The sequence below is a fragment of the Haplochromis burtoni genome, unplaced genomic scaffold (genome assembly GCF_018398535.1).
Source record: "Haplochromis burtoni strain Fernald_Lab_line unplaced genomic scaffold, NCSU_Asbu1 Contig_3, whole genome shotgun sequence".
Classification (NCBI taxonomy): Eukaryota; Metazoa; Chordata; class Actinopteri; order Cichliformes; family Cichlidae; genus Haplochromis; species Haplochromis burtoni.
The window spans coordinates 5245939-5267530 of record NW_024582364.1 but is presented as its reverse complement, the minus strand read 5'-3'; the positions used below and the strand labels follow the sequence as shown (position 1 = coordinate 5267530).

At 40.8% G+C, this 21592-nt stretch overlaps 1 protein-coding gene across 1 annotated transcript in view; it reads left to right on the top strand.

Annotated features, from left to right (window-relative positions):
* Positions 1–20443, top strand: part of egfra (epidermal growth factor receptor a (erythroblastic leukemia viral (v-erb-b) oncogene homolog, avian)) — a gene marked incomplete in the record, with an annotated part of 43908 nt that extends 23465 nt beyond the window's left edge. Inside the window, 22 exon segments of the mRNA XM_042220073.1 lie at positions 859–1000; positions 1950–2066; positions 3249–3375; positions 3462–3535; positions 3618–3705; positions 3821–4020; positions 4184–4316; positions 4730–4820; positions 5377–5534; positions 7162–7200; positions 7333–7477; positions 7585–7707; positions 8365–8463; positions 9823–10008; positions 10469–10624; positions 12107–12182; positions 12982–13128; positions 13913–14010; positions 14124–14291; positions 16735–16782; positions 16906–16999; positions 18494–20443. Of these exon segments, the coding sequence (XP_042076007.1) occupies positions 859–1000; positions 1950–2066; positions 3249–3375; positions 3462–3535; positions 3618–3705; positions 3821–4020; positions 4184–4316; positions 4730–4820; positions 5377–5534; positions 7162–7200; positions 7333–7477; positions 7585–7707; positions 8365–8463; positions 9823–10008; positions 10469–10624; positions 12107–12182; positions 12982–13128; positions 13913–14010; positions 14124–14291; positions 16735–16782; positions 16906–16999; positions 18494–18837 (2853 nt within the window).
* Between the last annotated feature and the right edge of the window lie 1149 nt (positions 20444–21592).

Here is a 21592-nt window from a genome sequence, read left to right as displayed (position 1 = left end):
GTTAATTGTTAGCTTATTTACTGCAAACAAGAGCAAGGTAAAACAAATCTGTGCGCACAATCCTCCAATTTTTCATAATTTGAACATGTTTAAAGTACTGTAATGCACGGTGATGATAGGGCTCTCTACTGTGTGATATCATACAAACATGTGACCAAGGCCTGTGTTCACCAGCTAATGTTTTAGTTATGCCTTGCTAATATAGGTCGGATCCCCTTTTGTCTTAAATGACCTTAATTATTCATGCCATTGATTTTACAAGGTACTAGAAACTTTCTTCAGAGATTTTGGTTCATGCTGACATGATAGCATCACACACATTTTGCGACACAAAATCTTCTTTTGTCCAATTTTGGTGAACCTTGTTTGAATTGTACCCTAATTTTCCTGTTTTTAGCTAATAGGAGCAGCCATTAGTGCCACGTGATTGGTTGATTAGATATTTGCATTAACAAGAAATGGAACAGGTGTACCTGGTGAGTGTAAGACTCCCAATCAAATAGAAACCAACACAAAGTCACCAAAACTAATAAAAAACTGTTCCTAAGTGCAACACTACACTACGTAAGTCTGCTACTCTGTAGGTTCCTGAAGAAGACCTTCCAACAGAATAAAGCTCTCACTCTCAGACATCTGTTTTTATCATCCGAAGTTTGTTATTGGTTTCAGTAGAGATGAGATGTGGAGCGTCTGATTAGATCTTGCACTTGGCAGTGCCTTGACTAACAGCGTCTGTTCTGCCTCTCTGTGCAGCTATGAGTATTAAGCCAAGGCTGTGATAAAGGAATGCAGTGTTATCATTAGTGCAGGGCTCTGTTTTGGTCCCAGTGTGCTAGATGACGCTTGTTTGTGCTGCAGGCCTGTCGGGACTTCCAGGATAATGGGGTGTGTAAGGACTCCTGCCCAGGCCTTCATCGTTACGACCCCAACCTGCACCAGCTGGTTCCTAATCCGCATGGAAAGTACAGCTTCGGGGCCACCTGTGTCAAAAGCTGCCCACGTAAGGCCGGCTTTAACCAGATAAATTTTTAGGTTTTTTTTATTTTAGTTTTTTTTTTGCCAATTTCAGTTAAACTTTTAATCCTGCTAGACAGATATATTACATTAGCCTACATTGATGCGTGCATTGTAGCTATGTCTCGACAGTCAAGATAAATAAAAGTAAAATAATGGGTCCCAATCGGCAGTATGAAGCTCATCATGCATGATTACACTTTTGTTCCATATTGCGGCATGCTGACTTGCAGAACAGTTGTCCAGGTTGTCCTTCAGGGTGGTTAGACATTCAGTCGTGACAGTTTGTCCAAGTTTAATTTTAAACTGTATAAACAAGAAAAGCAAATGATTGAGAGTGTGTTAATGCAACAACTACGTTTTATCATTTTAACTTGCACAGGTCTGTCCCTGTATTTCTGTGTTTATATTCTGTCATCATTATGCATTAGAATAGAGAATAGAATAGAATAATCCTTTTATTGTCCTACAAGGGGAAATTTGGTTGTAACAGCAGCAAGAAAAAAACACATATACAAACAAACAGGACACAGGAAACAGAACAGAAACATACACCTTTTTTTTTACATATTTACATCAAGGACAATAGTTACCAAAAGCAGAGTACTGTACAGTTATTAAAATTAAATATGTATGTAAACAAACATGTTCAAATGTGTTTGTTGGGAGCGGTTTTGATTGTACAATCTGACAGCTGCAGGGCGGAAACGCTCCTTCATGCATCTAGGATGCAGCAGTCTGTCACTGAAGGAGCTCTGCAGTTCAGCAACATTGCTAGTTAAACTGCTGTATAACTAATAAAAGATTATTTGCTACAAAAAAGCTTTTTTCCCCCAGATATTTTAATATGATTTTAAGATGATTTAAGATCCATCTAGTGCACATGAATATGAGATTATCAGCAGCAGCAGCTTATATTTTGCATATTCTTCCAGGTAATTATATTATTTCTGATTACGGCGCATGTGTGCGGACGTGCAACGATAACACATATGAGGTGGAGGTAGGAGGAATCAGGAAGTGCGCCAAGTGGGACGGGCTGTGTCCAAAAGGTAAGAAGATAAGCTGTTACTGTGCAATCTGGACAAATATTTCTCACCGTGTACAAAAAACAAACTGTTTGTAGCTACACTAAGAACAATTTCCTATTATGTTGTTTTCAGGTTAAGCTGTAAAATGTAAATACGACAGAATGCAGTAATTTGTAAATAATTTAACCCTTTTTAATTGAAAAGAGTGAAGGAAAACAGATGTTTCATTGTTTTTAACTTGATGCAAACGTCTTCAAAAAGTTGGGACGGCAGCATGTTTACCACACTGTAAGTTCTAATGGAAATGTATATAACTCCTGCCAAGTTGAATATTTATAATGAATGCACATTAGACACATGCACTAAATGCACATAAGATTTCAATTTCAAAGACATGTCACTCATCCTTAAGCTATTTCTGTTTGGTTTTATATTCAGAGGAACACAGATACAACTGAACAACATTTTTATTAAACTCAGTCATTTTAAGGCATTTTAAACAACTGAGATGATTTTTTTTTTAAAGCAAATGGCATTGTTTTGGTGAAAACTCATAGGCCAGATTTTATGCACCGACTTGTTAAAATGTATGTAACTCCTGAATCTTTATGATGAATGCATATTAGACACATGCACTAAATGCACATAAGATTTCGATTTCAAAGACATGTCATGCATCCTACGTATATTCAGAGGAATTTTAAACAACTGAGATGAATAAAAAAGCAAATATTATTGATTTGGTGAAAATTTATAGGCTATATTTTATGCACTGACTCACTTCATTAGGTGTGGCTTATGTTCAAGATGACCTGCTGAGGTGAGCATCAGAATGGGCAAGATTTTAGTGACTTTGATTGCACCAGACGGGTTGCTCTGAGTATTTCAGAAACTGCTGATCCACAGAGAAAATACCCAGTTAGCTGCAGATCTCTATGCAATTAATGCTGCCGCTGACCATGTCTTCCCCTTGACCACAGTGTTCCCATCTTCTGATGGTTGCTTCTAGCGAGATAATATTTCACATCACAAAACTCAAATCATCTGAAACATTTTGAGTTCGCTGTACTGAAATGACAAATCGGGAATAACTGTGTGATGCTATCACACTAATATGGACCAAAATCTATGAGAAACTATTATTAAACTATTATGATTATTTTTTATTGTTATTAACTAGTATTTTTTTAAATGTTTTTTTAGTGTGTAATGGACTTGGAATAGGAGAATTGGCTAACGTTCTGTCTATCAATGCCACAAACATCGGCTCCTTTGAAAACTGCACCAAAATCAATGGAAACATCGCCATCATCCACACATCAATTAATGGGTAAGTCTGGGCTATGACTAACATTGCTGCCTTTGTGCTCGATCACCTTTACCAGCAGTCAGTACGGTGTATTTTCTCATTTTCAGGGATCAATTCACCAAAACACCAAAGATGGATCCTGCCCAGCTCAATGTGTTTAAGACAGTTAAAGAAATTACTGGTAAGACTGCGTAAGGGCTGAGTCATGCATCTAAATGCGTGCATCTAAACAGTTTTAAGGTTAACAAACCTTGTTGCTTCAGGGTACCTGTGGATTCAAACATGGCCAAATACCATGAGCTCACTGAGTCCTTTTGAGAATCTGGAGGTCGTTCGGGGGAGAACTAAACGGTATGTTCCTTGTAAAGACCCCCTGTTGATTCAAACCGCAGTGTTATTCAACCCGTCACAAAATGTTTTCTTTTTTCTTCTTCTTCTTATTTTGTTCTCGTTTCCCATTTGGTAGCGGAAGCCGCAGTTTGGTTGTGGCTGGTCTACATATCACCCACCTGGGCCTGAGGTCCCTCAGAGAAATCAGTGATGGAGATGTGTTTGTCTCTAAGAACTCTGAACTCTGTTACACCGATGCAAAGCACTGGCAGAAGCTTTTCAAATCACCACACCAAACTGTTAATATAGAGGGCAATGCCAACGCTGCCACCTGCGGTAAATTCTGTTTGTCTCACACCGGCTTCAGTCGCATCTTTGCTGTTGTTGTTGCTTTTGATTATGCGCTGCACGAGTAAGATTTAATTACAGGATCTTAATTTCAAAATTGGATAATTATGCAGGAAAGAGCTCTCGCTAAGATTGTGTGTTTAGGTTTCAGCTCTGAGAAACGACACTTGCGACAAGAAGTGCACGGCGGACGGCTGCTGGGGTCCGGGCCCCAGTATGTGCATTTCATGCCGCGACTACAAGCGCGACGGGAGCTGCGTCGACTCCTGCAACATCCTGGAGGGGTGAGGGAGGCATCTCTCTGACTGCCTTTAATAAGCTTTGAAAAACAAACAAGCTAAAAACACAACAGGTCTCCATGCTGTACAGTTCACTCCTTCAGAGTCTATTTTTGTATTTCCAAGACTTTGACGCTACACGAGCCTGAGGGTTAATTGACAGAAAAAGAAAAGCAGATATGATCCGAAGCATTTTGAAATTCAGTCTCCAGTGGATTTAAGACAAACACTGGAGGCGAAACGACACAGTCGCTCACATCTGTTTATCTTCGGAGACCTCTGTCCAACAAAGAATCTCGACATGCTTACAGTTTAACTCCTGTCCTCAAAAAAAATTTAAAAATAAAACACATATAATAGTTTCAAACTAGGCATGTCATGCTTTGTTATTGTTTTTTTTTTCTTTCTTGTTTTTGCAGAGAGCCGCGCGAGACAGCTGTGAATAAAACCTGCATCAAGTGCCACCCCGAGTGTCAGCACATGAACGGGACCGCAACCTGCAGCGCGCCTGTATGTTTGCCATCAGCAGCTAAACTAATATTACAAAACAAAACACTTTGCAGTTGTGTTAAACAGTTCAGTGAGCGTTGCTTAGAAGAGATTAACATTTGCACAGCGTGAAATCCAATCCAGACACGTTAGTTCTGCGGATTTGTCAGTCAGCAGCAGCTTTGATCGGCTGTAATGCAGCGCAGCCACAAAATGTGCAATCTGGTTGTTTTCTTTTTCTTTTACTTTGATAACTGGGAAATAAACCCTCTAATTATCAAAAACAGAAGCACAACCTGACAAAGAGAGAGTGGGAGGCAGATCTGGGAAACGTATTAAATTACCGCTATTTTATTCAGGCGTGATCAGTGCATTGAATCGTCTTTTCACTAGCCTGAACTAAAAAAAAAAAAAAGAAGAAGAAAAGAAAAGAAAGATCTAACTTGGTCGTATTTGCCAAACATTTGCTTTGAGAAATTATTACTATGAGACAGTGTAGTTTACCAAATATTTATAACTGCTCTCAATAGAGTCGTAAACATAATAAATCTTTATCTTCTTTTTTTTCCACTTTCAGGAGTCTGCTAACTGCACTAAATGTGCTAACTTCAAAGATGGACTGTTCTGCGTGCCCCGCTGTCCCCAAGGCGTGCTGGGGGAGGACGACGCACTAGTGTGGAAATACGCAGATGAACAGAAAGTGTGCCAGCTATGCCACAAAAACTGCACTCAGGGGTAAAAAGCACTGCTCAGCTGACCTGAGAACAGGCACAGGCATTTTCTCTGTTTTGGAAACATTTGTCTGTTGTAACACTGATGCAGAAATGTGCCCCGAGCTTGAAGCGTCTGCTGAGGCGGTTCTTGGACTTCTGATTAAAATCAGACACCCCAAGAGACGAGTTGTTGTTCTAGACTGCAGGACTTTTGTGTGGTTTTGTGTGTTTTTCAATTTAAAACAAACCGATTATGTCTGACTTAATTTCTTCTTCTTTTAAATGCTTTTTGGACCAAGAAGGTTTACAGTCATGTGAGGAGGCTCTCTGTGAAGAACTAAGAACACCTTGTGATGCTGTGGCTTGTATAGGCACCTTCAGCAGCAATAGCAAAAGTATATATAACACCTCAGCTATACCAAAGGAAAATTATCTCATGTCTTATAGTAAATCTTGTTAAACACAAGAATAGAGGCCTCATATGAGTTTTTTAAATAAAGGTTTTTCTGTCTTTGAGCGTATTTTGGTGGAAGACAAAGACCACCTGATTGCTTCAGAGCCCTCATGGCAAAAAGATGGGCTAATTGACAGGGAGTGAGGTACACAAGTCCTCTGGACCTCCTTGGAGACCCATCAGAGACAGTATGAGAAGGTAAACATGGAGAAAACTGAAACATACAGTACCAGATTTTCTGAATACCTGCCAGAATAGATCAAGAAGGAGAATTCACTGATTGGGTGAGCTAGGTCGACTCCCCTCGAGAGCCCCGCAGCAGGTGTACCTTTGATTGTGTTCAAGTATGTTTTTTGGAGGGTTTTTTAGAGGAAGAGGTATTTTCCAAACAAGCCATACTTAGTCTTTTTCTGATTGTACTATCATGAACTTCACTTTCATTTAACATCCTAACTGAGGCCTGTAGAGTCTGAGATGTAGCTCGTGGAATTTTTTTCCAGTTTCTCTGACCTTGGGGTGAGTTTGCTGGTGTACAATCCTGGGAAGCTTGTGGCATTTTGTTAACACACACCTGAATGCTCCAGAGATTCTCACACTTAGTGGTGATCAGTTAAAGTGCTTTTGATTAGCTGAATTCCTTGAGAGGACTGGATTAGATTCCTGTGAAAAACTTTCCTTTTCAGACAACTATATGTTGTTTTTGCAAGTCTGTAGTACTTTTGAGAACAAAGAAATAATAGCAACAGCAGAACTAAAAGCAGACACAGTTTTCACAATGATAGAGGATCAGTGTTAAGCCCAATGAGTAACTCGGGAAGTCGTCTGAGATACCTTTAAACCACCGAAAGCTGCTGTGTAAATGAGCCTCAGTGACTGTTACGAAGAAGAATAGGATATGTGTTTCCACAACTGGGTTTAGTAGTTTCATAAATAAACCACTGGACTGCGTGGAAATAAACAGTCCCCGGTTGACCCCAGTGACTGATGCATTGATTGAAAGTATTTAGTTTTGTAGGCATTTTACAGACGATTTTGGTGCTTTATGTGGCAGAAATGAAATCAAGTACGCTGGGAAACATAAGCGTGGCAACAGCATTGGTTTCTGATTGGTTGCAAAGGGTTTTTCATAGGAAAACAATCCCTCTGTGCTGATTTTGTCAGTTGCATTAGACTCTTCGCACTCATTTGTTTACAGGTGCATTGGACCAGGTCTTGAAGGCTGCCACAGCAAAGGGTGAGTAAACACAGCAACACAGATCACCACTTCTTAGGGATAAGTTAACTGAGGTAGATGTGTTAATCACATTTCTGCTGAAACTCACAAACGCACTCTGTTTGACAACCTCCCCCCCTTCCTGTTTTTCAGCCCCCTTGGTCTTTCCATGGTCGCGGCTGGTGTTGTCGGTGGGCTGCTGGCCGCTCTCATCGCAGGCCTGTCTGTTTTTGTGTTGCTCCGCCGACGCCACATCAAGAGGAAGAGGACCATGCGTAGACTGCTCCAAGAGAGAGAGGTAAGCTGAGTCACCGCGCTTGGAGGAGTACATTAAGATGATGAAGGAAATGTCAGCATTCATTTACAGCTGAGACAATATGCAAGACTGTGATTTCTTCTCTCTAGTTGGTCGAACCCCTCACTCCAAGTGGAGAGGCACCGAACCAGGCTCTGCTGCGGATCCTGAAGGAACCCGAGTTTAAGAAAATCAAGGTGCTGGGATCAGGAGCTTTTGGTACTGTTTACAAGGTAAAAAAACAAAACAAAAAGCGGCACACTGGAGTTGTTTCTTTTTTCTTATAATTGAACCCCAGTGCTGAGCTTTACTGAATCTGGGTCTCTCTCAGAGCCAGAACCAACACACCGTCAGCGTTTTCACTCATCTGCTACATCTGTTGTCAATTTTTCTGTTATAAAACCACATTTTTAACAAGCCAGATCATGCACGGGTGACTTCAGTCTCACTTTCGGTGCTCGTGTGTTAATTTGGGTTTATGCGTTTATGCAGTGACATTCTGGAAACTCTCCTTCCCTGTGGGGACAAAACACTGGTCTCCTCAAGGTTAACCATTTATTTTAGGGTTCGGTTTTAGGTTAGCGTAACTCTCCAGAGAGAGAGGGAGAGACTGTAGGTCAGCTCGATGTTCTGCTTTGTATTTCTGCCTGTTTGTCGCTCTTTGACCTTCGTAGTGTGGACAGTTTTGCAAAGAATGGACTGCAAGCAGAATACAAATGCACTGTTTACTGTATGTTTGAGAGCAGGTGTAGCTTTGGCTTGCACATGCATGTCAATATTTGTACTTGTACTGCACAGTGTATGCTAACATTTACACATATGCTTGTGCGCTCACTTGATGATTCAGGTCTAATTGCAGCACATAAAATAAAATGCTTGTGTCCATGCAGGGTCTGTGGGTCCCGGAGGGAGAGGACGTGAAAATCCCGGTCGCCATCAAGGTTTTGAGAGAGGCCACGTCCCCTAAAGCAAACAAGGAGATCTTGGATGTAGGTTCACTCATTTTATGTGGTAATTTTTGGCCTCTGTGCTTACTGTAATACTAAATTGGAGCTGAACACAACAGCTCATTTGAAATACTCCCTCCCTGCCTCCTTCTGTTAAGGGCTGGAAATGAAAGTATACATTTTAAAAGTTACAAATGTTACGCACATTTTTTAAGGAATTATCACAATATTTTGACTCAAAACTACATCGGCCTTAAGGAGCGACAGTTGTTGGCTGCTGATTGTCAAATTTCCACTAATGTGTCCTATAATCTAGCTAATGGCCACTTTTCCTTGTAATGGAGAACGTGTCTGTTTACATGGCATTCATCTTATGGGACTGCTGGAAATGAGATTAATTCATGGGAAGGCAGCGAGTGGGCGTTGGTGTAATCCAAGGCTGAGGTGTTCTGGAAAGGAATGCAGCGCTGATGCAGTGCCGAGAAAGCAGCCTGTGTTAAATGCATTATGCACACAGACAAATGTGCAGCTTGGATCCTGTGATTTTGTGGTTCTGCTGCTCGGTCACTGCACGTCCACTCGCTGTGGTGGACACAAATGTCCTCTCAGTTTCTTAACTTAAGGGCAGTCTTTCACTGTAAAGTAGAACGTGTTTGGAAACCTTGTTTTCATCAGGCTGTCTGAACTGCGTAGCCCTAAGCCGAGAATTTATTGAGCAATACTGATATCGTATTAGGCGTGTAGACAATATTTTGCATGCATTTCTGCTTTCATGACAGGAAACTAGATAAAGTTCAGTTTGAATTACTGCTTGCAGTGGTTTCCTTATCCCCATTTTTTAAATTCTTAAAGTACTTTTTTGATAATTTCCACTGTCGAGCAATAAAATACACAGCTGTTGGTGCTGTATTACTGCTCCTGAGAAACTTATCGCCTGATAACGGGTATTTCAAAAAATGTCTTGTTTATCATTCACAAGGATATCTCTACCAGCCAATAAGTCACAGGACCTTTGAATAATTAAAATGTATTTTTTTGCTTTTGTACCTTGAAGGGAACCTGTGCTTTCCCTTACTTACTTACAAAATGTGGACAAAGTTTGCAAAAAATGAAATTAAACACACATAAAAGTATGTGTCCTAAACACTTGGTTATTTGTTTACCTTGTGTTTTCTTTTTAAGTTTTTTTCTTTTAATAATCTTACATGAATCCGATGCTAGCATGGCATGGATTTCCTAAATGGCTTCCATCGCATGGTTTCCTCGCAGAAGTCCATTAAAAGGAAGAGGGCGCTAAGCAGACACGAGCTCAGGGGCTGCATAAACAGCCAATACGTAAAGAAGAGAAATAAACATAATTTTGAATTGTAAATCATGTAAATCATTTATGTCATCTTACAGGAAGCTTATGTGATGGCCAGTGTGGAGCACCCCCACGTGTGTCGTCTGTTGGGCATCTGCCTCACCTCCACGGTGCAGCTCATAACGCAGCTCATGCCTTACGGCTGCCTGTTGGATTATGTCAAAGAGAACAAGGACAATATTGGCTCCCAGTACCTGCTCAACTGGTGTGTGCAGATAGCCAAGGTAAGAGGGAAAGTTCATAAAGGTGTCACGTTACAGTTGAGTAATCTGTTGATTAGGTTGGACCTGTTGTTGCTGGAGTTGTTTTACATGCGCATAGCTCTGTATCAGCCAATGAAGATATAAATCTAGGCATTTTATTTATTTTATTTTCAATAACAATAATATTAATCACATGCTTTTGTGGGTTTAAGTCTTAGTGGGTGTGCAATTTCAAAACATAAGCTTAAACTTAGATTTGCAGAGCGAGTCGAGTCGTCAGCGTTTTTGTTTTTAGAGGTTTTGTAAAGAACAGCCGTTTCTTTTATCTGAGTAATCAGATTATCATGACAAGTCTGTCGTGACAGATGTCATTTTTCACTTTGTCTGAGCAAGCAGTGTTTTCACGTTTCCAACAATATCGGCGAGCCCGTGAAAGCACGGCTCTTATGTAATCTGTATTTCACTATTTGTTTGATTAAAGGGAATGAACTACCTGGAGGAGCGCCACTTAGTGCATCGTGACTTGGCAGCCAGAAACGTCCTGGTGAAGACTCCTCAACATGTCAAGATCACTGACTTTGGTTTGGCCAAGTTGCTAAAGGCAGATGAGAAAGAGTACCATGCAGATGGAGGAAAGGTTAGTTGTTGTTTTTTTTTTTTTTTATTAGTCAGTTGTTGTGAGCACTGTTGCATCACAGCGGGTGATCCCAGAAGTTTAGAATCCACTCGGCTTCCTCCCACAGTCCAAAGACACTGATGGGTTTGTGCTAATTGACAATGCTAAATTGACCTTAGAGTGAATGTGAGTGTGAATGGTTTCCTGTCTCTCTGTGTTAGCCCTGCATTAGACTGGTGGCCTGTCTAGAGTGTACGCTCCAGCCCCCTCACAACCCTGAATTAGATAAGTGGAAGAAAACTGATGGATAGAGTTGTTGCTGCACACAAATGGGCCTAAATATGAACATGATCTTGTTTAATGAATTTATAGCCAGTTGCCAACTGACAGACCGCTTCCTGTAGTTCACTCAGCTCGACTGCATAAAAGATATATTTTTGTACTTTGTTTTGTTCTGTATCTCATGCAAGTGGTGCTGTATTTAAATAGCTTCTGTCAGTGAATTCAGAGAGAAATGACAAATCAAAAGGGTTTCTTGTCTTTTGTTTCCTTTGGGAAACTGAAGGATTCCTTACTCAAGAACATGCTGTGCTGTTTGTTTTTTTGTGCCTGTAACTACAGGGTGAGCAGTGCATGTTATATCAGATGTAATTAGGAGAAATAATATAATACAAATTCAGCCCAGACATCTCTCTGTATTGCCTGTCAACACCAAATGTGCAGGTGTGGAAAAGAAACATCTGGACAAATCCAGATGAATCACTAAACTTCAGACACTCTTTTGTGTAGTGCAATTAAAAAAAATATAATTGGCTTATGCAGAAAAACTGCCATAAGGTTTGTGTGACGGTCTTTACATACCTTAAGTCTGCCTTAACCTCCTAGGACCTGGCGTCCACATATGTGGACATCACATTTTGGGTTATTTAGACCAAAATACTAAATTTGATCTACAAGGGCCTGATATCTACTTACGAGGACATTATACTGCTACTGTTCTATCAAAATTTTAAATGAATATCCTAATTTTTCTTAGAAACAAAAATCAGTTAAAAAAAAATCTGGTAATTCTTTGTTTTTACATTCATCGGGTCCCAATATGCCCAAATATCAAAGAGAAATTAAAAATGCATGCTGTGGAAGAGTTCGGGTCTCAAGAGGTTAATAATAAAAAGAGACTTTTGTATATCTCACCATTAGGTGGCAGCAAAATTGCATCATAAACTCTAATGAATTGGCCAGAGACATTAATCAATTTCAGAAATATAAAGATCTGCAGCGTTTTAAGTTGAAAACATCCCTGCAAATACTTGATGCAAAGTGATGCCAAAAAATAAACTCACTGTTATCAGTAGTGTCACATTTAATTCATCCCATGCATGCATATGCAACATGATACACACACCATACATTATAAACGTGTTAGTGGGTAACTTGTCATTAGTTTAAGTGCACACGGGTTTTGCATTCTTTTTAATCACACTGTAATGATTATTCCCACAGGTGCCGATAAAATGGATGGCTCTCGAGTCGATCCTGAACAGAACTTACACGCACCAGAGCGACGTATGGAGTTACGGTGAGTCACAAGGAAAGAAAACCTCGCTTGCGCTGTCCCAGATTGAGCCCGAATCCTTGTGTAACTTCTGATAAGTAAAACAGCTGGCCCTCCGTGCTCCTGAGCATTGGTGACATTCTCACTGGAGCAATATTCATTCATCGCTAAATAAAGCGTTTTAACAGAAAGTGAGGCAGGGAGCGGGCAGTCGTTTTGAAGCTTCGGATAGCGTGTTGTTTTTGGAGTCAATAAAGCTCATCAAACAGGGAGTGAAAAGGGAGAACATCTTGTTAGCATCTGCGATTTTAGGTAGCGCACACCTACATGCTGGCAGTCTCGGATGGACAATTTCACATCAACCCACATATACAGTTCTACCAGCCCAGGAGCACACACACACACACACACACACACACACACACACGCACGCACACACACACACACAGAAACCAAACACAGTACAGCTTTTTTTGTGGGCCAGCTTCCAAATCTTCTTTCCCCGAGGGTTTGATCATGCCTTCCGCTCAGTATGGCAAAAGCATCAGCAGACCCTAGAAGAAGTGGCGGGCTTCCTTTTCTCCTTTTCCCTTTTTCAGTTCCTCCAACGCAGAGAGGCATCCTGCTCACTCCCACTCCTGCATGCAGAGCCAATTTGTCAACATAGCTATTTTGATACTGTGCAATACTTAAGAAGCGTACATCCTGTCACTCTCATTTCTTCCCTTCTTTTTCTTTTCTTTTTTTTTATTGGGAGCAAAACAAAGTCAGTGACAGCTCATCAAACTGACATTTACCATCTGTCCTCGTCTCTGTACTGTAGGTGTAACAGTTTGGGAGCTGATGACATTTGGGACCAAACCATACGATGGGATTCCAGCCAGTGAAATAGCTGGGATACTGGAGAAGGGAGAACGCCTGCCTCAGCCACCAATCTGCACCATAGATGTCTACATGATCATGGTGAAATGTAAGCTCGTGTACAAAACCCGTGTGCATTTATTACTTTATGTAAGAGCTGCAGTAATTAGTAGTCTGTTTTGGGGGGTGTTTTTTGTCTGTTTCCTCCAGAACAAACACACGTGACAGTTAACAGCAAATGAATCAGGAAGGAAAAAGTAATAATTAGTTACATCACCATTTGTTTTATTGTTTTTAAGACATAATGCACTTTAGCAAACAGTTGTTTTTTATGTTACCCCTGTACAGCCTACAGCAGGGGTGGGAAACTCCAGGCCTCAAGGGCCGGAGTGTTGCAGGTTTTAGACGTATCCTTGATCCATCACAGCTGATTTAAATTGCTAAATGACCTCGTCAACATGTCTTGAAATTTTCCAGAGGCCTGGTAATGAACTAATCATTTGAGTCCGGTGTGTTGACCCAGGGTGAGATCTAAAACCTGCAGGACACCGGCCCTTGAGGCCTGGAGCTCCCCCACCCCTGGCCTAGAGTATCATATCTGATACACGAGACTCCTACATCATCGATGTGACGTAGCAAATATGATACAAAGCAATTTCTTTTTTGTTTAGTTTTTTTCGTCAGAATGTTCAATAAACACTCAAATTTTATGGCAGTTGTTTCGTGGTTCAGGCTTTTGTTCTAGTTTTGTCTTTATCATCCGTCTTTCCCAGTTCTGCTTCCTGCTGACCTGCTGTTTTTACAGATTATGTCTGCTAATGTACTCACAAATTTAAAGCTTCATGTTACTGAGTCAACCCACCCTGATGATCTCTGCTCATGCATGTGCGCAGGTTGGATGATTGATGCAGACAGCCGCCCTCGTTTCCGAGAACTCATAGCGGAGTTTACAAAGATGGCTCGGGATCCACCGCGTTATCTTGTCATCCAGGTATAATTTTAAGCCACTTCTTTCTTTAAAATTGCTTAAATATACAGAATATCTGATGATGAGCTGCAGTGATTTGTTACGTATAACAAAAAGGGTAAACTCTTTGATTTTAGGGGGATGACCGCATGCACTTACCGAGTCCTTCAGACAATAAGTTCTACCGCAGCCTGATTAGCGGGGAGGACATGGAGGATGCCGTGGATGTTGATGAATATCTGGTGCCACAGCGTGGCTTCTTCAGCAGCCCGAGTACCTCCCGCACCCCACTGATTCACTCAACAGTAAGACCCTTTATGGAAATGTAAAATCAAGTCCGTACGTGGTTTACAGTAATTTAGCTTTTAGAGAAATCTCATAAATAATGCAATCCTTACACAAAAAAAGAAATGGCGTGAAGCTTTTCTGCTTTGTCAGGACAGGCCTGTAAGAGTAAAACTAAAAATCATTAGAAATGATGCAAAACTTATGAGTCTTGGAGAGCGTGCTCCTGCTTAACTAGTGCAGCTCAAGTGAAAGCGAAATCAAAACTGATGTAATTACGAGACGGGAAATCATCACAACTTGCGTTGGTGTCACACTGAGTAGTGATTACTCCTTATTACACCCACAAGGTGACGCAGCTCACCAGAAACCCACTCTATCGTTCTTGTGAACATCACACAAACTGACTGTGCTGTGTGCACCTAGTAATCAAAAGGCTGAAGTCACTGCTGCTGTGAATACTAGGAACTAAAGTACTGTGCAAAAGTCTTGAGCAATTCTTCATTTCATCACATTTTCCTTCCAAGGAGCCAGACTGTCTTGTAATTTTGTAAGTGATCTTGAGCAATAGTTCTCCAGACTTTCTGAAAGGTTTATTAAGTTTTTCATTGGCTGCTTTTTCACTCATTTGAATCCAGTCCTTGTACATGACCATTTTCCAAGGAATGTTTTTTTGTTTTTTTAATCCTCTTAATACTTAATAATGTGTCATTCGAGCATAAAAAAGGCACCTAACTCAGGGGATGAGGCAGTGTTGTCTACACATAACAGGCAACTTAGGGAAATAAAACTTATTTTAAATTGTTTCTTCAAGCATTTTGTCTACAGCAGATGAACAGTGTCTGAAAAATCCAGGATCTGAGAGATGCATCTGCCATTTTTTATGAAGGGAAACAGGAAGAGTGAGTGAGGCTCAGTAAACGGTGTAGGCTCTGTCGTGGTTTGGATCTTGCAAAATTGATGCAATTATGACTATAGACACAGAAAGAGCCCTTATATACTTACAATATATCCTCTCTCTACATATATATATATTGCTGTCCCTCTATTAGCACAAGGCTGAAGCCAAATGCTGAACTGCTGACCTGTTTCAGCACGTTCACTTCTAATTTTAAAAGATTTTGACACAAATACAGGATCCACATGGAAAATATTGCCACTGTATTTTGTGCTGTGAGCTGTAAGGCCCCTAATGAGCCATGTAATGGTGCGTTTACCACAGACACACACCCACACCAGATTCACTCACACTGACCTTCTCGGTTCACACAGCTTTAGCTGTGAACACTTTACCAACAGGCAGTCAACTGTTTGAAAATGTAATTGTGCTGTGTTAACTGTGTTTTGGGGAAATGAGATTTCGGCATAAATCATTACCCTGTGAGTCTGGGTGGAAATAAACACAGTCATTTTTTTTCTTTTACTGTGTTGAAAACAATTGCTCATGCCTTCAGTCAGGAGAAACAGAGCTGCAGCTGCTAAACTCTACCAGAGGTGTTTAGACAGAATTTAACTCATTTTACTGACTTGAAGTGGGAAAAGGCTGCTTTTGACCCCAGCGGCCCTGCTTCTGTTTACCTGGCCTGTCGTGACTGCCACCCACTCGCCCTCCTTAATCAGCGCCTCTCCCACGTTTCCTCCCAGTTGTCCTGTGATTGATGAAGGTGGAATAAGCAGAACTCTTCTACTGCAGGTTCAGTGAAGGCCATGCGTAGGTCTGGCTCTTTTACCTGGGATTATTGCCGGCCACTGACAGCCTGGTTAGTCCATATGAGGTTTCAGGTTTGATTACCTTTACAGGCGCCTTTTTTTTCCGTTGTTGTTTTTTATTTCTGTCCAATAAAACTTCAGAATAGGTCTGTTTTTGTAATATTACTGTTGGGACATGGACCAGTAAGGCCTTCTTTCTCTCTTTTTCCCCACATGGTCAGTGCTTCAGCGTATTTAATTTCCTTTTCTTGTTGAAAGTAATTGCATTGCCACAGCTGTCACCCTGTTTTCCCTGTTTTCCCATTTTTCATGGTTTTATGCCGCTCACAGCCCTTTGACTTGGACACAGCAAAGCTTGTCAGATTGTCTGAATCCATATGAATCTGCACGGCGAACGTTTATTTTGATCCCTATCAGCTTGTACTAAGAATGGCAGCTATAACTTCTCGGGGACCATAAAAACACGTTCATGTCACAGTTCAGAGAGAACTTGCCGTCCCTGTGTCCAAAAGAAACATGCAGTAACAAAAAATAAGAATAAAAGAAACTAAACAAAGCAGCCTGTCTTTGTACGGTGCCTTATGCCTGCTTAATAAAATGTTAAACCGTCCTCTTCACTCAGTGGCTGCTTTATGGTTTATAGAGGATTATTTAATTATGTTATGGCTTCATAAAACACAATTTCCTGTGTCGCATTTGATGTGGCATCATCATTTGATGATTAACAAAACGTTTGCCGTACCTATTTTTCAGAGCCTCAACAGCAGCATCGGGACGTGCCACAGCAGAACTGGCTTACTGGTGAGAATGCATTAAACCCTTATTATACCTGTAAAGAAAAGGATTTTTCTCTTTGTGCTGGCCTCTTTGCAATATTTTCACAGGGAGTGCCACAGCCCTGAAAACCTCTGCTCTTTGTTACAGAACGGGTTCCCGAGCAGAGATGGAAGCATGGCCCTGCGATATATTCCAGACCCCACAGACAAATTTCTCGATGAAGCCTTCCAGCCGTCTCCAGGTTAGTAAACTTCAACTAAATGCCATTACTTTTTAATTTAGTTCAAGAGAAATCTCAGCATGGCTTGCCTCTGTGTTCTTTGTGTGATTAAGTGAGGAAGGGGGACATCTAGTGGCCAGCAAGTGTACTGCCCCCCTCTTCCTGTAATGCTGTTAGCAGAACATGCAGTAACCCATGTATTGTTTGCTAGTTACATTAGTGTTACCACTCAGATCTTTAGCCCAAGAACGTCTAGTGGGGAACTTAAAATGAGAACTGCTTAGCAATCAGGCATTAGATTTTATGAGCAACTATTATTACCATCTCCACTGGGATTTGACCGCTTCTTTTTGTCAGACGTTGTAAGGCTTTTGCATATGTGTCTTTAATGCTTATCAACCTTGACGTGCCACACCTATTCATGTCCCAGTTTCTTTGGAGATGAGAGGGAGGCAGGTGAAGCAGGGATGATGTGAGAAGTAGAGTAGCGAAGGGGGCTGACTTTAAATACCTGGGGTCAACCATCCAAAGATCAGACAGTGCACAAGAGAGTACAGGCAGAGTGGAGTGGGTGGAGACAAGTGTCAGGGGTGACTTGTGAGATAAGGACAGCAGTGTGAAATAGAAGGTTTACAGGATGGTGGTGAGACCTGCTATGATGTACGGTCTTAAGACGGTGGCACAGACAAAAAAAAGGGAGGTGGTGCCGGAGGTGGCAGAGTTGAACATTTTCATCAGGAGTGAAAAGAATGGACAGGATTAGAAACGAGTGCATCAGGGGGACGGCTCAGGCTCGGAGACAAAGCTAGAGAGGCCGGGCTGAGATGGTTTGGACATGTGCAGAGGAGGGATCGTAGATATACTGGACAAAGGATGTGAGAGATGGAGCTGCCGTGGATGTAATGAAAGAGGACACGAAGAGAGGGTTAGTGATGATGAGGATGATAGGGACAAGGTGAGATAGAGGCAGAAGAAGAAAAACAAGAAAAAGAAGACTTTCTTTGTTGGATAAAATGAGTCTTATTAATGCCTTTCTGCATAGATTTGTAGATTTGTAGCATTTTGTCTTCAGAATCAGAATACTTTATTAATCCTTATGAAAAGTATGTGGTTACAGTGGCTCCAAGATAATAAGAACAGTAACAGACTGAACTAAATTAAATAATACAATATATATATATATATATATATATATATATATATATATAAGTTACAAAATATAAGAAATAGCTCTAATACATGCAAATAGCTCAACGTAAAGATTACAGCATTATTTGGGAGCTTTCGGAAAAGACCTGCACTGATGGTTTCAGCTCGTGGCGCATCAAACCAGGGGTCTCTGCTGCATGTCATGACTCATCTTTTAGCCTTCACTCATGCCATGTCTAAATAGTCAGTTAATCTAAATAAATAAATACCCTAAAATATGCGGCGCTCCTGTTATGATCATTACTTTTTTCCTATGGAAAGAGAAATTGTCTGGTGCCCTCGTTAATGTAAATGCCTTTCTTGCAGGCTACATGAACCAGAATCCCATCTCAGATGTGGTGAATCCTATCTATCAGCATCCCGGTCCACCTCGCACCCTTCTTCCCACCATCTCCTCGGACCATACGGAGACAGAATACCTGAACTACTTTAAGAATGGGGCCGCCGGACCAGAATATCTCAATGAGATTCTGTCCCCGGCCGTCCTCCCGCTCACGTCAAACGGCACGGTCCACAGCATTGAGAAATACCTGCCTCAGCAAAGCATAGACAACCCCGACTACCAACAGGATTTCACTCCCACCTTCAAGACCCACACCAATGGACACATACCGGCAGCAGAGAATGCAGAGTACCTGGGCCCGGACTGACTTAGTGGAATGTGACAAGCAATAAGAGACTACTTATGAAAGGCGTTATCTTCAGTATCTTGGCTGGATTGCTGAGTGGTACCACCCTACTCTGTCCTATCTTATGGAGTCAGCTGACAGTTTGAGCAGCATTGTTGGCATGCTTTCAAGTTAAACCAGTCTCATTCCAAAGACTTTTTTTTTTCACACCACCTCCAAACTACCAATGAGAACGACAAAAGTTGTTTCGCATGTCTCAGCTGACCTTAAGAGACCAGATAGACTCCACCTTCTCCACCTTTGTGACGTACCTCCTGACAGGAAGAGAAACTCTCTTCTGAAAATGTGAGAAGTAGAAATGTGTAGATGCTATGCACAAAAGATGTTGTGATCCAAATGTGTTGGTGGAGGAATGCTATTAAAAGCGTGTAAACACCTCCGGTAATATTTCAAGAACGCCGAAGCGGGCAGCGCAACCCAAAAACACAACTTGAGGTACATGCATTGTAGACTCGCTAGTTAGCGGCTGTTTCTCTGTGGTGAAGTCAAAAAGATTAAAGGGAGTTGTTTTTTTTTTTTTTTTAAGATTCCCCAGAATTCCTTTGGCACCCCGCCTAGAGGATGAGTCAGATACCTTGGAATGTAGGGAATGTACAGTCGGCATAAAGGGGAATTCTGGTGAATTGTCATTTTAATGTGTGATCTTTATGTTCTAAATTAATTCTGTATGTATTAAAAAGACTGTCGCATCACCTGGCATAGAACAAGAGAGCTGAGCTTCTTGTTTTTCCCTGTCGTAACTATGTGGAGAATGTGATGGTAAATACAGCAAATGTTCCCGTTCGTCCTGCTGTGTTTTGTAGCTCAGAATCGGCAGCGTTCTTGTAACATGAAGCATATTTGTGGAGACCCACAAAGCGAGATAGTCTGAGGTTTTTTATCAGTGTGTCATACTAAAGTCTGAGTATTAAGGAAGTCATTTGTAGCCCTCATGACTGAGTACTTTTCAGAAAAAAGCTGGGTTTTTTATTTTTTTTATTTTGGGCAAGCAAAAACCACATCATAGATAGACAAGTTGGGGGGAAAACTCAGCAGCACCAGTTGTGATCTACATATATAGTACGTTTGTCTTGTTTGTACCATGTTTGAAATGCTGGTTGACCTGTCTTAGGCCGTTTGAGTAAATTGTTTGAACTGTAGCAGTAGTTGCACTTCCCTGGGACATATTTTAGAGATGAATGTTTCTGACGCCCGCGGTCTGTTATTATCACCAGAACCCCTTTGGCTGGTTCCTTGTTGTTTCGCACAAAATGTTGACAGTGCATCTATGAATCTGTTCCTAGCTTTAAAGCCTTTTTTAGTCCTGCAGCAGCATTAAGCCTCGCAAATATTTATTCCTAGTTTTAAGGGAATATAGTTTTGTAGCAGCCTGTAAACCTACCTTTGCAGATTTTACACAGGTACATGTACAGGTAACAGTGTGTATGCTGTAATATAACCCGGCATAGGCGCCTGTAATTTATACTCAGTACACAGTTTTGTCATATCATATGTGAATATGCACTTATTCCTGAATTGTGATTATTTCATTCAAAAGTGTAAATGAATAAATCTTATTTTCTATGGACATGTCTCCTGTTTGTTGTTATTTCAGTGCAGCCTGAATGCTTTCCTGTTTCTGTTTTAGTGAAACAACGATGCATTAAGGTGTTCTGCTCACAGCTTTAAAGAGATCCGGACATCAAGATATGCTCTTGATTGAATTTTAGCTGTGTGCATAGACTAAAACATTCAATTTATTTGGCAGAACAAATGACAGGTTTATCGCTTATGCACTTTTTTCTGTCCTAGCAGACGACTTTTGGTGGACCTCCAAAACTAGGAATAGTGAAGGGAAACAGAGTCATTACAAAAAACACAAAAGGTTTCTTGCAGTACCAGGACATGAGATAAGGTAATGACTGCTGGGTTGTGGGCAGAAAAACTTGAAATTAAAACGTCAGCCTGCAGGAAAGAATTATTTAAATTAGATTTGCGACTGCAGAGAGCCACTAACATCACAGCAGGATCAAAGGTAAATTAAATCGTTTGGCTTCAGGGGAAATGTGGAAATATCCTTTGCTTTCTTGAAGTTTCTGTCCTGTCTTTGGACATTTCCAGAAGACATAATTATAACAGTAATGTAAAGCTGTTCAGGTGACACATGAGCCAGAACTCTGCCCTGTTTTGGTAAAATATTCAAACTTGTGTGTTTCAAAGGAATGCTGAAAACACATGTGGTTTGTGGTATCAGAATAAAATAGAAATGCTCACTTCCTGGTTGGCAGTGTTTAAAAATAGTTGGGAAAAGGAAGGCCAAGCAATGCCACATCAACCCCGGGACAAATCTTGAAACAAACAAACTCTTGCACACATATTTACATAAAGTACAGTCACTTTTTTAATGATTGTATTTATGACATAGGTCAGGGTAGGGCTGTGAGTGGTAAACTGATACGGATGATTGACTACTGTATGATATGTTCCATAGATGTTAAAAAATGTTAGATTTTATTATAAGGTATATATGGTTTCCCCTTATAAGCTAAGGTTAAATAATTTTTCTATTGTCTTAAAATAAGGTAAATCATTTATTATGTAAGCTGTAGCAAGCAGATGTCTATCACTACAACCCAAATGTATCTGACTCAAGAACACTCTAATCCCTAGTTTAATCATGTGAATTCACGTGAAGACAATAAAAAAAGGTAACGGGGATTATTAAATTAAATGGGGG